The sequence below is a fragment of the Odontesthes bonariensis genome, chromosome 12 (assembly GCF_027942865.1).
Source record: "Odontesthes bonariensis isolate fOdoBon6 chromosome 12, fOdoBon6.hap1, whole genome shotgun sequence".
Classification (NCBI taxonomy): Eukaryota; Metazoa; Chordata; class Actinopteri; order Atheriniformes; family Atherinopsidae; genus Odontesthes; species Odontesthes bonariensis.
In genome coordinates, this window is record NC_134517.1 from 18,992,919 (window position 1) to 19,009,015 (window position 16,097).

The 16,097-nt window shown below is 44.2% G+C and overlaps 2 protein-coding genes across 4 annotated transcripts; both read left to right on the forward strand.

Moving 5' to 3' along the window:
- cfap91 (cilia and flagella associated protein 91) lies at nt 1-5,009 on the forward strand. The gene is made up of 17 exons (XM_075478685.1): nt 1-78; nt 178-254; nt 912-1,060; nt 1,162-1,242; nt 1,375-1,431; nt 1,530-1,708; nt 1,857-2,034; nt 2,399-2,556; nt 2,640-2,801; nt 2,901-3,037; nt 3,116-3,217; nt 3,309-3,380; nt 3,508-3,654; nt 3,743-3,964; nt 4,055-4,203; nt 4,394-4,485; nt 4,604-5,009. Exons 1-17 carry the CDS (start codon nt 45-47, stop codon nt 4,801-4,803), a joined length of 2,196 nt encoding a protein of 731 aa, XP_075334800.1. The 5' UTR covers nt 1-44; the 3' UTR covers nt 4,804-5,009.
- Nucleotides 5,010-5,345: 336 nt separating this feature from the next.
- On the forward strand, nt 5,346-15,096 carry nr1i2 (nuclear receptor subfamily 1, group I, member 2). 3 transcript variants are annotated; one of them, XM_075479473.1, is made up of 9 exons: nt 5,346-5,723; nt 6,895-7,061; nt 9,345-9,475; nt 9,703-9,872; nt 9,965-10,284; nt 10,363-10,508; nt 13,945-14,061; nt 14,268-14,373; nt 14,455-15,096. In XM_075479473.1, exons 2-9 carry the CDS (start codon nt 6,919-6,921, stop codon nt 14,615-14,617), a joined length of 1,296 nt encoding a protein of 431 aa, XP_075335588.1. In that variant the 5' UTR covers nt 5,346-5,723; nt 6,895-6,918; the 3' UTR covers nt 14,618-15,096. The 3 variants fall into 3 exon arrangements, with proteins under 3 accessions (XP_075335588.1, XP_075335587.1, XP_075335589.1); XM_075479472.1 differs by having other exon boundaries at nt 5,346-5,681; XM_075479474.1 differs by lacking the exons at nt 5,346-5,723; nt 9,345-9,475 and having other exon boundaries at nt 6,988-7,061; nt 14,455-15,095.
- Nucleotides 15,097-16,097: the final 1,001 nt, after the last annotated feature.

Sequence of the window (16,097 nt, forward strand, 5' to 3'; positions counted from 1 at the left end):
CTGAGAAATTGAGCTTTTCAATCCCTCACACGGTCGCTAAAGTTATGGAGCGACCGCGGGTTTATGACTACTTATATGGTGAGTACATTTAACTTAACCAAAGCTAACGTTTTTTGTACAGTAAAAAAAAAAAAAAAGACTTGCTAACGATGCCATTTTCTAAACTGTTTGCCACAGATCCAGTTTATACCGTGTCATCGGAAGTGGACCACGCCAGGGCCAATCTGAAAGCCTGTGCGTTAAAGGATCGACTTGTGAGTTGTGTCGTTTTTTTTTCCCTCCAGAAATGTACTGGTTGTAGTGGACATTTGTCCTTAAAAAAAACTTAACTTAAACCAAACAAAATCAAAAGACCACTGATGCACCATGGGAGATGTGGTTTAACGCAGGCAAAAGAAGATGAATGTCCAAAAATGAATTCTTGCGTTTTCTGATTATTTATTTCCAAACAATAAAACAAACAAAAGAACAAACCTGCTGCTCTCTCCTTTTCCCTGGTAAAAAACCATTGGCCCACCCCGGCGCATGCTGGTACTCCAGGTGCCGACCTACATAAATAGCCTCAGGTGCCCAGTGTGACCCAATTAGCAAAATATTCTAAACAAATAACTAACAAAGAATATTAGCAAAAAATCAAATCTAAATAAAGAACTGAAATGAATCAAATAAAGTTACTCATAATTTGCAAATTAAATTTACAACTAGAACCAAAAAACAAAAACTAACTCTACAAATAGCTCCTACACTGGTTATGCTGGTAACTGTGAGCCAACAAGTGGAAAGAAGCTGTAATTGCTTAGTTAAAGAATTGGCGTTTTTGTAGATACGAGTGAGTACGTCATTAACTTCATTCAAAGGTTAAAAGGTAAAAGCAGTTGAAAGCTGATTGCATCTCTTTTTGTTTTACTAAGAGGAGAGTGCCTGAGTTTGGGTCTATATTTAGTGACCGCCCAAGCTACACTGTTAAACGGGACCCTGCAGACCCAGTGCCGACCTTCACTGATCATCACTGGCGAGGACATGTCGAACAGCGCAAAGAGGCCCTGCAACAGCTGGCAGGGTAAAACAACATGCACATTAAAAAACAGCAGGAGTCCCTCAGTAAAATTTGGGATTGGTTTTTCAGGTATTGGGTGTGACTCTCCTTTATCTGTATGGCAGGGTTATCCCAAATACTCAGACGTGGCTGAAAAGGAAGAAGTGCGACGTGACAGGGGCTGATTACTGGAAATACTTCAAATGGTTTGATTCGAACTGATTCTGTGATTTTATCTTAACACAATGTCAAACAAAAGATGACTGCCTCGCTGACCATGTTTTTCTGTAAATGTTGACTTGGCCTCTGGCACTGGTGTCCCGCTCTTTTCCCTTTAGCCCTCTGATTCCCTTTGCACAGCATTTTCCCTCGGATGTGATTTTTGCACTGCCAAGGTAAGTTCCACAAATCCTTTATGTTCCTCTAAGTGTTCCGCAACAGCTTTTCTTCTTTTTTTTTTTCTGAGATTTTTTCCAACCCTCTGTCTTTTTAGAGAAGACGTCGTAGCCACTGGTGGAAAAGATGCTGAGCAAGCACCAATCCACCGCACTGTGGGGGTCCAGACAGACTACAGAGAAAGTGAAACACAGACGGACCCATACAGCCCTGAATATGTGATACAACCTGGGACGACTCCTTCAGAGCTTCTGCAGCTGGCAGCTTTGACCTGGGGTACAAGATAAACTGATCACATCTGCACTTGTTGTCAACCCTATAATTGGCTTGTTAAAACCATAAATATCCAGCCTTTGTCTTGGTCACTGGAAAAGTCCTTGCTTTACATGTCTTATCATGCCCTCTTTGTCATGACAATTCTCAGGTCATGGTTTACCAGCAGGCTTGGCAGAGGTGGAAATGATACAGAGAGCGCGTGCAAAGCGATCTTGGGAGGCCAGCCTCCCTCCACTGGATGACTTGAGCCAGATCGACAAGAGGAGGAGGAGGATGGAGGAGATGGAGGCCAAGGAGTGGGCTTTCAGGGACGGAGAAATCCAAAAGTGAGTCGTACTGCACCTCCATCGTTTTTCATTTTCCACTGGACAAACACAAAAGAGACACGAATACCCCCTCCCCCCCATTTTGTTCCAGACATGTTTTTGATCATTTGCTTAACCTGACATCTTTAACTGAAGAGACAATGCGTTTTGACCAACATTTGGGTGTGACAATTATGAAATGATTTATACTGACCTGAGCCATGTAGCTCTGGTTGAATAAATAGTCTAACCTCAATATGAACCAAGATTTGTATATCCATTGTTTGTCTTCTTAAATGAGACTTTGTGAACAATCCATCTCTGTTATGTTCCGCATGTTTTTACAGTACAAACCTCACCCTTCTGTCATTTCTGTGGTGGCCAGGTTGCAGGAGGCTCGTCTTGCTGTGTTGATGGACCTGCTGAGGCAGAGAGATGAGGCTCAGAAACATCTCACAATTGAGAGACTCAACCAGATATATTCAAAATACCAAAAAGACAAGGAGACCAAGCTACGCAAAATCAACAATGACTACATCAGGTGTAAGACAACGCTGATAGCTGGATTATTGAAGCTGTTTTCAAATTCCCGATGCTCTAGCTCTCCCTTTTCATTTCACCTGCAGCCCTGAGAAAATTGGAAGCTAAGAGGAAATATGTGGAGGGGAAGCTAGAGCGACGGGACATCGTCACCGACTCTCAGACGTACACTCGTCAGACCCACAGGGACGTGTTCACCAACAGCAACGCCCACGAAATGAAAAGCGCCTACTTAGACACTTATGAAGGTGTACAAACACTTCTCAAATAGTCAAATTGAAAGTGCTCCCACTGTGCCACTTCAGACACCACAGAACCCCTTCATTTTGTCACTTTGTCAACCCCAGGCTTGCTAGAGCTCGAGGCACGACTCACGACCGCATCAGTCCTCAAGCCACGGATGAAGCGTCCCAAACCCGAGCTCATGAAGTATGGGATCAAGTCTCCTGCGAGCCGAGCTGTGGCACTGCTGAAGAAATACAAGGTAAAGCAGGAACAGTGTTTAACAGGCAAACCGCTTAACATTTAGATGCATACGTTTTTATCAACCATGGCTCCACAGGCCCACCAGGAGGAGATGACAGAAAAGGAGTTGCATTTTCTTGTCAAAAATGAGAAGCCTGATCCTCTCCCTGTCACTCCCAGAGTGGAAAAACCACCAGAGGTTAGCTCACTTCTCTAACTGTAATTAGTCAACGCTACATGTATTTCAGAAGCTATTTGTCAACCAAGATACTGTATATGTCCTTTTTTAGGGAGATGAGGAGACAGTGTTAGCAGTAATCCACCTGCAGAAACTTCTCAGAGGAAGAAGTATCCAATATGAGGTCAGTCTGTGCGTGTTTGATATCATGTATGTGGTCTTTGTTGCCCCTAAAGTTACCTCAGCACTGTTTACACGCGCCGTGAGTTTTAAGCACAACTTTATTCACTTCTATCTGTGCTGCTATGCAGAGGTTTAAGGGCAAAGAAAACCAACGGGACCTTATCCACGAACTAAGGACTGTCAGCGCCCTCCAGAGCGAGGAGCAGCAGCTACTGATGGCTGACAAAAAGCGTATAATTACCCTGAAGAAACAGAGAAACCAACAAAGGCTTACGGTCAAGCACGCACACACACACACACACACACACACAACCGCACAAACAAAATGTTTTCAAACATTCTCATGATCTCGTCTCTTCCCAGAATGCTCAAGAGGAGGCATCTTACGCCGCCGTCGAAGGTGCCGAACTTGAGCGAATGTTCGACACCTTGTCCAAGGAGCTTATTCACCTCCAGGAGGAGCGCAGGATTCATGCTTTTCTACTAGTGGCCGAGAGAGAGCGTCGTCGCCGAGAGGCCGAGGAGAGTGGAAGAAGACCGGTGGAAGAGCGCAGACGCAGAGAAGAAGACGAGGTCTTCAGACAAGTAAGTGCGTTTTTTTAGTTTTTTTCTGTGTGCAAGTCGACAAAAAGAGAGCGTAAACAAAAATAATACTTGCCCATATGTGTCTCGCAGGTGGTGCAGGTGCACCAGGAAAGCGTGGTTATGTATTTAGAGGACATCATTTTGGGGACCTTGGAGCAGGCAGCTGACCAGCAGGCCAGAGAAGAGATCCACAGGAAGGCAAAGGAGTTTAATGATATTGTTTATGCAGTGGAGGAAAGGTAGGCCACACCTTGGTATTTCCACTGACAATTTTCATTTGGGAATTGCAAGCTAAAAATGATACTCACATCATTTGTGCGCGCGTGTGTGTGTGTGTGTGTGTGTGTGTGTGTGTGTGTGTGTGTGTGTGTGTGTGTGTGTGTGTGTGTGTGTGCGTGTGTGTGTGTGTGTGTGTGTGTGTGAGAGTAGCCGGGACACTCTTCAGTCGGAGGAGATTGTGTCAGAGCTGGTGTACAGCTTCCTCATCCCAGAGGTCGAGAAGATCAACGTCAGGCAAAGAGGTGCGTGCCATCACATTTTGAAAATTAGTGGAATAAAAGAAGAGCAACAATAGAAAAACACAACAATAAGCTCTGCATGAGTAAAAGTCAAGTAATAGAATGATCCCGTCTCCTCCAGTGCACCAGAAGCAGCACCGGCACTTGCAGGGAACTCAGAGCATCATTCAGGGGACGACAGCACCTACTGGGACCCCTTCCTCAGGGAGCTCACAGTCGGCTTGCCCCGGCGTAAAAACATCCAGTCAAATCCTAGAGGAGTTGATCGGCCAAGTGGAACAAGGGAAGCAAGAAGGACATCAGCACACTTACACTGAGTAAAGGAAAGGCCTGAAATATATAAAGTGTACAGCATCGATATCTGACGTGAAAAGTGTCCATTTGTATTTTCAAGGTACAGGTTTCCTTCAAGGGTTTGGGGGGCTAAGTACAGCCTTTTGATTACTTGAAAATGTTATCTGTAACATGTAACAGGTCTGGCAGCATTCCCTAACCTTAACCCATAAAGTTCAGATAACCTCTCTTTAAAACGGTCTAATAAAAGAAATAAATGTTTTAAAAAGTAGATCCAGTGGAGATTGTTGGCTGTTTCATCAGAGAATCTGCTCTCGGACTGAGTTTGCCTGGGCACCTGTTACAAATGTACTCAACGTGAAGATGATTTCAAATGAGTATTTCGTATTTTTTAAGGGGTGATGTTTCAAAGTGGATCAGACGCTGGGATTTTTTTTAATTTTTTTTGTCCTTTGAGACTGGACTGGAGTGTTGTCGGTCAAATCGAAGCTTTGGCCACTAGAGGGAAGCACGACTTCAAAACCGTCTTTGATAGATGCTGTTTGAGGTTTCACAAGTACAAACAAGACAGGACAAACGTTCATTCGCCGCCACACTGCTGGTGACAAACGAGCCTGGTATAACTTCAACATAAACCTTCCGTCTGTGTTCTGCGTCTGAGGTCACGCACGGTGCCGCGGTAATTGACGTGGGCGGGGCTGGTCTTGAAACTCCTCCGTCCCGTACGTTACAGTGTGGGAATACTCGTCGCGAACCGCCTTGAGCGCAACAGGCGCGCAACAAGCCCAGCGGCACCGCGGCGTCCGTTCTCACCTGCGCGCCGTGTTCTGTGAACCCTGATCGGCCGCAGCGACGCGGAACTCCTGGCCACGAAACACAGCTGTCCGGACATCTGGAGTCCTCAGGTGAGTGGGTTGATTGCAGCTCGACACTCGGATCAGGTACAGGTAAGGAGGAGTGTCTCCCTTTCTTTCTTTCTTTCTTTCTTCCTGCTCTTCTTCTTCTTTTTTAAAAAAAGATCAGTTTAAGGTTGACGCAAACCACTTTGACCATTTCAAAGGAGTTGATCTTTGGAATTTAGCAACAGCTTTGGAAGCTGTGAGTGAATTGATCCTTTTTTTTTCTCTTGAGATGAAAACGCTGTCACACCACTCTGAAAGTCAGCGCTGTTATGTCACCGTATTGCCAGTGTAGGACTATGGTTTGGGTCGGGATTAAATACGCGCAGCATATCACACCAAACCTAATAGAGACTGTGGCTCCGAGGGAAGGAAAAAAAAACCTGCAATCAACAAACCTTTATTTATCTATTTAGTTTTGGTTGGAGATTTTAAAGCAAATCGAACCAAACTGGTGATCAATTATTTATTTTCAGTTCCGTGCCTGGTACTGTATTTCGGAGTCGGATAAACATTTCCTTGGAAACGAGGAAAAAACTTTGAAGTCTCAATCCTGCTATTGAAACTGTGCCGCAATTTCCTGTAAATTACCCGGCAAGTTTGAGATGGTTCCACGCTGCGTGGACGCTTGACTTCATGGGAATTAAAAAAAAAAAAAAAAAAAAAAAAAAAAAAAAGGCATTTTAACGCTCTTAAATGTGCCACGCGGAGCAGTCGCTCGTGCGTAACTGTCCCCTTATTTTGAAGATGGAATAAGGAGACGGCCTTCATGACAGTGGTGTCTAAAGGCAGCAGCATCAGAGCACAGGCTACACAAGGCCACAGAACACGTTTAATAAGCAAAGCATTTTATTTAAGAAAACATTTCTGCAACTGAATGAAGAACAACATTTTATTTTCCCTCCAACATCTCAGAAAATGACAAATCCAAAAAGGCAACTGCAAAAAGAAAAAGAAAACCAGCACACCACCAACAGAAAACAAAAAAAATCGTGTGATATAAATAGTTTGTATTTGGTTCTGATTCTTTTTTTATTCTTTTTGAATATTGTATTTCAGCTATTTGCATGTCAGAGCTAATGCTAATGCGGCTGACCAGCTTGGTTTGGCAGAGTTGCTGGTGGGGCTTCCCCCCTCGCTTCCCACCAGACCTTCCACTTCTTGCAAAATCTGGAATGCTTTTGTAATGAGGGTGAAATGATTGTTCATCATCCCTCAGGGCGAGAGCCAGACGGCCGCTGGCATGGAAACTGTCGATGAGGTGGCCACCATGCAAAATGAGGACGGCGAGGATGAGGAACCCAGAGAGTGCGGCGTGTGCGGTGATTTGGCCAAGGGTTACCACTTCAACGCCTTGACGTGCGAAGGCTGCAAAGGCTTCTTCAGGTGGAGTTCGCTCTTTTCGTCTCTCGTATGCTGCCCAGTTGCATTTGCTTACAGGCAGTTCAGATTCACATTTTCCTTTCCTTTCCTTCCAAACGCTCATTTAAAGCCCTCTAAAAAGTGGAGCCATTCCTTTCATTTCCGGTTCAGAGTGGCTTCACTCATCCAGTAGCTCGCAGGAGAAGGAGAAGTGTACACTCTTTGCTACATCACTTGCATTATGTAAAATATTGTCACCTTACGCTGACTGCGGAGTTTCATGTCAGCATTGCACTTGTGAAAAAATAAAAAGGTAATATTTGAGATGGAAGGACTGTTATGAAGGCCCCAGCAGTGGGAACTCCTTGCAGTAAAAGTCAGCCCACCTCTCATCGCTCTTTACTTTGGTCGACAGATTCGGTCCTCCTCAGCAGGAGGTGACACGGCTCAGTTAAAAGTCCTGTCTCTTCTCAGGCACAGCCTTTCAGCCGTTTCTGTTGATTAAACTTTCGCTCACGAACACGCCAAAGGTGTTCCTTTTTCGATTCAAGTTAAGCAGCATGCGTGGCCAGCTTTTCCTTTTTCTTTTTTTTTTTTTAGACACCTCAACTGCAATTTTGGCAGTGTGCCTCGGATCACTGTCATACTGGAGCTTTTCTCCTCTGCCAGAGTTTAGGAGACAGGCTGTCATCTTGTCACTCAGTTGCTCCAGACGCATTCCACCGTGCCACCTATAAATGTCATCTCCTCGATAATGTTTTTCACTCATGTCCCATTTAATAACACTCCCACCTCCTTGCTTCACTGTCACGGCTCAGGACTCTCAGTCCACTTTAGCAGTTCTGGCCAGATTCAAGCCAAGCGTGCTGCACCCTATTTTAGCTAAAAATTTGTCTTTGTCTCATCTGGTCAAACAATGTGCCCTTCAGTTTTTTTTTCTCCTTCACATTGTCTTTAGAAGCTGCTATTATGCAATGTCATTCACGCTTGTCTGAGCTGCCATGGAAACACAGACATTCATTACAGTCTCCTGTGTCGAGCCTGATGCCGTGGCTTCACTTAACCCAGCGCAACACTGGGTTCTCACTATTATCAATTCACCTGACTACACACAGTGTAGAAGCCCCAGATATTTGCTCTGCAACACAGAAATAGGCCGGTCTTCAATTCAATATTTGTATGCAAGATCTTAGCAGCCCTTGTGTTTTTTCTGTCTTCTTTTTACAATCAGTAATTAAACAGCTATTTTATTCTTCCAGCACTTTGGGGCATGTACGTTTAATTGATTCTTTCTGAAGACGATTGTTTTTTTTATCGCTCATTGAAGGAAATACTGTACTCGTTGGTACTGAATTTATGCTACTATTGAGATGAAAAAACATTTGAATCATTCAACATTGAAATGATATCGACAAGGGGTCTTCTGTTTTACTGAACATGGGAAAAAGCAGTAATATACTAAACTAAAATGCAGGCAAAGGCTTTAAAAGAGCACTTTTATAAATAGAAAGATCTCAAGACATGAGATCACCATGCCAACAGTTTTATTCTGATAAGTCCGAGTGGATTTGGGTTTGCCTACTGTGATCATATCGGAAATGCACTGTCAGACTGTTGAGAGCTTTGTGTGAGAGGTTTAAAATCTCAGTAGGTGGCCAGTGCATGCTTCACTGGATCAGTCTAATGACTTCTTCTAATATTTCCAGGTACAACTCCCGCAGCTGCTTTATTCGTATTGTCAGTAATTTAATTAATTGTGGAAGTTCAGTCTGCTCAAGTTCAGGAGTGATTTTCTCAGAATCGGAACCCTGCGATTCACAATCAGCCTCGCAAGCCACGACCACAATTTAATGCTTCTCCCTGTAGGAAGTTTACCTCCCTCCAAGGCGATTAAATAGTACAAGAGAAGCTAGTCTTTGAAGGATAGCGAGATTAGAAGCTGAATGTCGAAACTCCATTCACTTAAAATGCTTGAAATGTGAATAAAAGGACATTTTTGTTCAAATCGTCTCTTAGTTTGGTTTGCTGCAATTTCCCACTTTGCCGACATGTCTTATCTGGATTATATTATCCCTTTTCCACTGTGTGGTTAGAATAACCCTTTTATGTCTCACACGCACGGCGGAGTGTCAGTCGAAGTACGACCGTCTTTTTTGGGGGTAAATAATGGAATGGCACACACGTGTGCTCGCAGCCATTCAAGTGGAACGCAGTGTTTGTTTTCCTTCTTTCACTTCTGATTCTGACTTTGTGACTTCAGATTGATGTTTCTAAGCTGTTACTAAGTGGATTTTTAAATGAATTCAGACGCGCCATAAAGAGGTCATCGCGGCTCCACTGTCCGTTCCTGAGTACATGCATCATAACTAAAAACAACCGGCGGTCGTGTCAAGCCTGCCGCTTTCATAAATGTCAGGCCATCGGCATGCGCAAAGAGAGTAAGTGACGAAATCCGGATGGCTGTACACAGTTTTTTTTTCTCCCATATATTATAGAAAGTGTCACTTGTTTACTGCACCTTTTTGTACCACTTATTTGAATTCACATTGTCATGGTGTCATCGTTTCTATTCGATCAGCTGTTGAATACATTCAAAATGATGCAGAAACAAATTTTTTGTTCCAAATGAAATATTCATCCTTTTTTTGGATATATATATATACAGTGGTCATGTCTGAGAAAGAGGTATTGGAGAGGAGGATCCGCATAAAGAAGAAAAAGATGCGTAAAGCATCGACACAGCTTTCGCCACAGCAAGACGAAATAATTCAGGAGCTGCTCTGCGGCCACCGCAGCACATTCGACTCGGCGTTTGCGCGCTTCACGGGCTTCAGGGTATGTGAATGACTGCACGCACTTCAAAGTGTTTCATCATCTTCAGACTGGTCTGACTGATGTTTTGTGTGTGTTTTTTTTTTTTTTTTCAGCCTATGGACAGAGACATCCTGGCGGAGAATGAGCACAGCCAGTCTCACCCACTGACCAAGTGCCCCACAAAGATCTGCTCTACCGCTGCTAAATCCTCAACTGACCCCACATCATCCTCGTACGCCTGCTCCCTCTCCTCCTCCTCCTCCACCTCCTCCTCCTCTCCGTCCCCCAGTCTCTCCAACTCTCCTGGAAAACACGAGGACTGCGAAGGAGACGGAAACGGTCGTGTTTACACTGCGCTCCCACATTTGGCTGACCTCACGACGTACATGATTCAGGACATCATTCGTTTTTCCAAAAGCCTTCCGGACTTCCGGTAAATAGGTTGATCATCAAATATGTCTCAGTGGAAACAGTTTTTTGTGCTTGTAGAATCTAGTCTGGTCTCTTACAGGTCTCTAAGCATGGAGGACCAGATATCTCTGCTGAAGGGAGCCACGTTTGAAATCATGCAGATTCGCTTCAACATGGTGTTTAACTTAACAACAAGCATATGGGAATGTGGCCCTATTAGATACTGCATGCACGACGCGATGCGAGGTGAGACGACTAACACAAGCACAGGGAGTAGTTTCAAACTATGCAGATTCGTGCTTCCATATCACATGGATAAGATTCTGAGTTGTGGCCGGTCTATCGGTGTTTTCAGCTCCTCACCCCCTGAGGAAAATGTCGGGCTTTTCAGCTGCTTCATGCTCCTCCGTGTTTCCCGAGTCTGTGTGCGGTTTGGTGTTGGATGGGAAGTGTGTGCAGAGAGCTTACTGAAGCTTTTTTTTTTTGCTTTTTTTACTGCTGAAAGCAAGCTTAACAAGAGTGTAGAGAGGGGGCGACAAAACAGTAAAGTTGTTGACCGTAAAGGCTCAGGACTCCACAGAGCTCCACGTTGATGAACCAAGCAGCAGCAGAGAAGCAGGCTACAGTGTGCGCTCTGTGTGAGGAACCCTGCTCATATAGTAGTTTACAATGTGACTCAAGATATGTCAAGGACCTCTTGACTTTTCGACGGGGTCAAACCGGAGTTGTAACTTTGTCTTCCAGCTTGTGTGAGTTCCCATTAGCATTGCTGCCCTTTAAGTATCCATATGCACGGTGCCTATACATACAGAAATATCTCTGTTGAGATGGTATCTGCGTGTGAGCAGTCATACATAACTTGTTTGCTCTCTTTCTCACCTCTTTTCAGTTGTGGCTGCTGCTTTGCGAACACTCACCGGAATGTAGTCAAACTGGTACTGTGTTTAAAGATCATACAGGACCGAGTTGACATAAATTCATGATGCTTCTGATTCTCCCTCCTAGCAGAGCATTGCTGTTGTGGCAACATTTCTTTGACAGTCCATGTCAGAAGGTGGGGTTCCGTGGTCAATTTTTATTCGTATTAAGAGGATTTGTTTAGGAGAAGGTGAAAAATGAGGTCTCCTTTTTTTTTGGCATTTCTAAGAAGACTTGATATGCATTACGTGGCAGAGAAATAATTTTTTTGGACTGTGTTTGACCTGGTAAAAGTTCAAACTGAGTGACTGACCAACTGTTTCCGGTGAGAGCTAGCAAGAGGAGCTCTTTCCATTTTTCACTTAAAAATGTATATTACTGTATATGAGGCAACTTCTTCCCAGAGGTTTTTTTTTTTTTTTTTTTTTTTTTCTGGTTAAAACAACAACTTCTTCTATGAACTCTATGCCGCTACCCTCTGGCAACACGATGCAGCCTAGTTTAAATGTTTCAAACTGCTCAGTGGAACTTTCTGTGAATAGTGAATGGGGACTCAGCTAAAAAAAATAGGTGATAGTTCAGATGCTGTCGATCAGCAGGCAGCTGCACGTAAAGTTTCCATGGAGGATCACGTCGAATGTAGAGCAGGGCAACAGTTTTGCCTCAGGTCACACTGACTTGGACCAGCTTTAAACGGAACGTACCCACTTGATAGACTTGCCCAACCAGAAATGCTGCAGCATTTTGAATGAGCAGGAGGCTTTTCATAGAACTTTTGTGACGTGTGGTAATTATACTTTTCTGCATTTTATTAATCAGAGGGAAACTCTTTGGTTGCTTTTTCAAACCAAACTGCAAGGTGGTGTGGTGGTTAGCACTGCCACCTGAAAAGCAAGAAGCTTCCCGGCTTGGGCATCTCCGTCTGGAGTTTAGATTCCCCCCACAGTCCAAAGACATGCATGTTAGGTTCATTGATAATTCTAAACAGACAGTGACTGGTGACCTGTCCAGGGTGTACACTGCCTCTCGGCTTATGAGAGCCAGGATACATTCCACACACCGCCTTAAGACCCTGAACAGGATGAAGCAGGTACAGGATATAAATGAAAGTATGGAACACCTTTAACTACCATTTAACTACCAGGCCAACGGAGCCACCGCTGGTTATTGTGAAAAACAAACAAACATCAGGAGTAACTTGTTCATGTGAACATGTGAAGCAAAGATGATAAATCTCATTATGGGGAAGTTCTTTTTTTTTTTTTTTTTTTTTAAACCTGGACCTTATTTTTGGCATAAAATACGTTCATCTATGCTATTTAGATCACTCGAGATCCGCGTATATCCATATGACGGGAGTGAACAGGGCATTGTGCGACATGGGAATTTGGAAATACACAATAACGATCCATGTTACCAGCAGCAGAAGCAAATTCCGTGTAAAGATCCCGCCGTGGCGCCGCCTCTTAGCCGGCACGCTGTTTTTTTTTTCTTTCCCAGTGGCCACTCGTGGTATTGCAACAAAAAAATCCCCTGTGGCCCAGAGAGCATTTTCCCCATAGACCGCAAAGAGATGTCTGTAAAACTGTTCACAGGATGCCTTCAGCTGTAACCGCTGTTATTTACTAATCTTTGTATTATATATTTTTAAGTCATGGACTTTTTATCTGTCAAAAAGTTTTCTAACGCCCAGAAAAAGTCTCTTTTCCCAGCGTGACGTCACAGCTGTGTACGTGCACTGTGATGTGTATGTATGTGCATGTCCTCGTCGCCCCGGGGCATTATGGGTGGCCGCAAAGCATCATGGGGGTGACTCTACTGCGCATGCTCTACGGGCCGCATAACGTGGAAGTAAAACCCGGAAGTCAGAAACTTTTTTCGGCGTATGCGCCAGGCGAGCAACTCCATTGAAATCAACGGCGGCCATTTTGCAGTCCCTTATCCAGTTAATATAATACATCCATGGTAAAGATGCTGCTGCAGCGGCGCACGTCGATGACGACATCCCAGTGGAGGCCTGTGTAGAAAGCCCCCATAAGCCCCCGATAGCCCCCAATAACAACAACACGGCAGCTCTGAACTAACAGTGCAATATTACGCGTTCATTCATTCATAATAAAGACAGATAATGCCTTATTTTGAGGCTGTATTGTCAATGCCCCGTTCACTCCCGTTATATGGACATACGCGGATCTCAAGAAATCTAAATAGCGTCCGAAAGACGCCGACTTTCACCAAACTGTTATCAGTGAGTAGATGAACATATTTTATGCCAGAAATAAGGTCCAGGTTTAAAAAAAAAAAAAAAAAAAATTCCCCTTTAACGTGCGTGTTGCTGCACTTTTGACAATAACAGGAAATGCAAGAAACCACCTCACCATTTTTACTGCGGCAGCTAAATAAAAGTAGTCATCGCCAGGTGATTGCAGTCTGATCCGCCTTCAGTAGACACCCAGCATGAAATCAACAGATATTCATGAGGTGGCACGACTGGGAAATGATTGGAGATGGACAAACTGGGTAACATATTTGCGTGAATATGGAACACCGCTTTGAGTCTCACTCACGTTCCATTAGCTGTGCGCTTTGCCAGTCATGAATCACTTTTTAACGCATTATATAAACCTGCAGTCCATATTAGACGATGTAGCGTGTAAGTTATGGATTTTATGCAATGTTGTTTTTGTTATAAATAGAATTCATGTGAGTTAGTTGATGATGACCTAGTTCCTCCCCCTTCTGTCGTGTCACTGGTGTTTTCCAGCTGGTTTCCAGCCGCTCCTGCTCGAGCCCCTTTTCAAATTTCACCTCACGCTGCGCAAGCTGGACCTGCGGGAAGAGGAGTACGCTCTCATACAGGCCATGTCCCTGTTCTCTCCAGGTAGCAGCAGGTTCTTCAGTTCACCTCAGTCCATGCTAATCAATCATTAATGAAGCCTGTAAATATTTAAACCCTACAAACTGTGTGCTTTTGTAGCCAACAGCACATGAAAATGTATTTTTGAGACGTCATCGGGTTTGAGAGAGCTTTGGATTTAAAATTACTTTTAAAAAAAATATATATATATAGTTTATTTGGTCCACCAGATCGTCCTGGAGTGCAGCAGCACAGCGTGATTGATAGGATCCACGAAAACTTGGCACTGACGCTAAAAACCTGGATCGACTGCAAGAGAACAGGCCCAAAAAAGCAGTGAGTAAAGGGTCACGCCGTCGCGTTCAGTTTGAAACCTTTCGCATATTTATCAACCTTTGTCTCCCATCCCCTTTCCAGCTTGCTGTACCCCAAAGTGATAGCCTGCTTTACAGAGATGAGAACGATCAGCGACGAGTACAGCAAACAGATTCTGGAGATCCAGGACATCCAGCCCGACACCATCTCTCCTCTCATCATGGAGGTGGTCAGCACAAACACCTACAGTGACTTCTCATGCTGACTGACACTACTCATGGACAGCTCGAGCGCACCGAAATCCCAGCTGTTATTTAATAAAGGGGAACTTAACCTGAATGTGCCCACTGATGTAAATGAAAAGTTTTGTTTTTGCCAAAAAAAAAAAAGTGGCTTTCAGAACAGAAGTGAGTCCAGTCCTGCTGAGAAAGGATGTGTCCTCTGCACACAATGCACAAATACAGCAGCATTAAGCTTTATGTTTCGCCTTGATAACCGGTCACAGCACTGGTGAGTTGTTATTGACGTGTTGCTCTGTTTACAGAAAGTACATATTGTGAGCTTCGATGTTTACTTGCAGATGTTGCGCCCAGATTTGCGGGACTGAAAGTATTTCCTCCGAAAATGAACAATAGCTCAGTTGCCAAGTCGGGTTTTTTTTGCTTTTTACGTGTTACCTCAAAGGTTGTGTTTGGCTTGTGCTTTCGTTGGCGTTGTGTACTGAAGTCATTTGTTAATAAAAAAAAATTGTAAAAAAACAAACAACGGTGCTCTTGAGACTGGAGATGTGACGCTGCTTCTGGGTTTCTTACAGACTGTGGGGCGAACACTGCCACTCTGTGGTCACACTTGCACAGAGGATCATGGAAACGTGAAACTGAGCTGTCACCACGGCAAGATGTGGTCGGGTGTCACTTTACACAAAAAGCAGTCTGAATACCGGTAAATTACTCAGAAATAAAGGTGTGTAAAGGAGAAGCAAAAACGTGACTTAAAAGTTTAACAAGTGTGAGTCAACATGACTCGTTTCATATGGACAACAAATACTGTAGAAACAAGTGAGGTGCATGGAGATGAGTGATGCTTGGTGGACATATATTAACGCCCACACAGCTTAGTCTTTTACTGGTGAGACATAATACAATTTGACAATACTTGATGAGACAAAGTCGATATGTTGTGGACCTCATCACGTGGGATCTGGGGGGATGAGAGGAAGACATGGCCACAAGGAGGGTGTGCTAAACACCTAAAACATCCTCCCCCTCACCATTTATCCCATTTGGACATTTATTGTTGTCCCACCTGTAGCCGTGTATTCTCCCAGGCTCCTCCAGCTCCTGCTTTGAGTACAAGAGTCTTGTGGTTCAAGAATTTTGGTTCAAAGTTTTGCGTTTGTCTCCAACTCCTCCTCTTGGCCCTACCTTCTACTTTTGAGTCTTACAGGTAGGGTAGGCACCCCCTTTCTACTCCGTGAAAGGGGCACCTCCACCCTGCACAATTGAAGAGAGGCCTGAGCAAAAGTTAGTGACATGCAGTGATGGCACACAGAAAAGGGGGAGAACACTGCATTATTTGAGGTCCCCCGGCAGCCCTAACCATAAGCTTCTTAAAAAAGAACAAATTTCACCCAACAGTCACAGCAGAGAGGGTGTGTGCGCCTTAAAACAAAGCTGGGGCGGCAGTTCCACGGTAAAGGAGCCCGACAACTGAAGGCTCTGCCTCCCATTCTACTTTTAGAAAGT

Bases quoted from the DNA above. Each gene is read 5' to 3' on its own strand.
- cfap91 (XM_075478685.1), top strand. From the start codon at position 45: ATGGAGCGACCGCGGGTTTATGACTACTTATATG. The intron at 3,655-3,742 runs GTCAAGCACGCA...GTCTCTTCCCAG, and splicing joins GAAACCAACAAAGGCTTACG to AATGCTCAAGAGGAGGCATC. The intron at 4,486-4,603 runs GTGCGTGCCATC...CGTCTCCTCCAG, and splicing joins GATCAACGTCAGGCAAAGAG to TGCACCAGAAGCAGCACCGG.
- nr1i2 (XM_075479473.1), top strand. From the start codon at position 6,919: ATGGAAACTGTCGATGAGGTGGCCACCATGCAAAATGAGGACGGCGAG. The intron at 9,476-9,702 runs GTAAGTGACGAA...ATATATATACAG, and splicing joins CATCGGCATGCGCAAAGAGA to TGGTCATGTCTGAGAAAGAG. The intron at 14,062-14,267 runs GTAGCAGCAGGT...TTGGTCCACCAG, and splicing joins CATGTCCCTGTTCTCTCCAG to ATCGTCCTGGAGTGCAGCAG.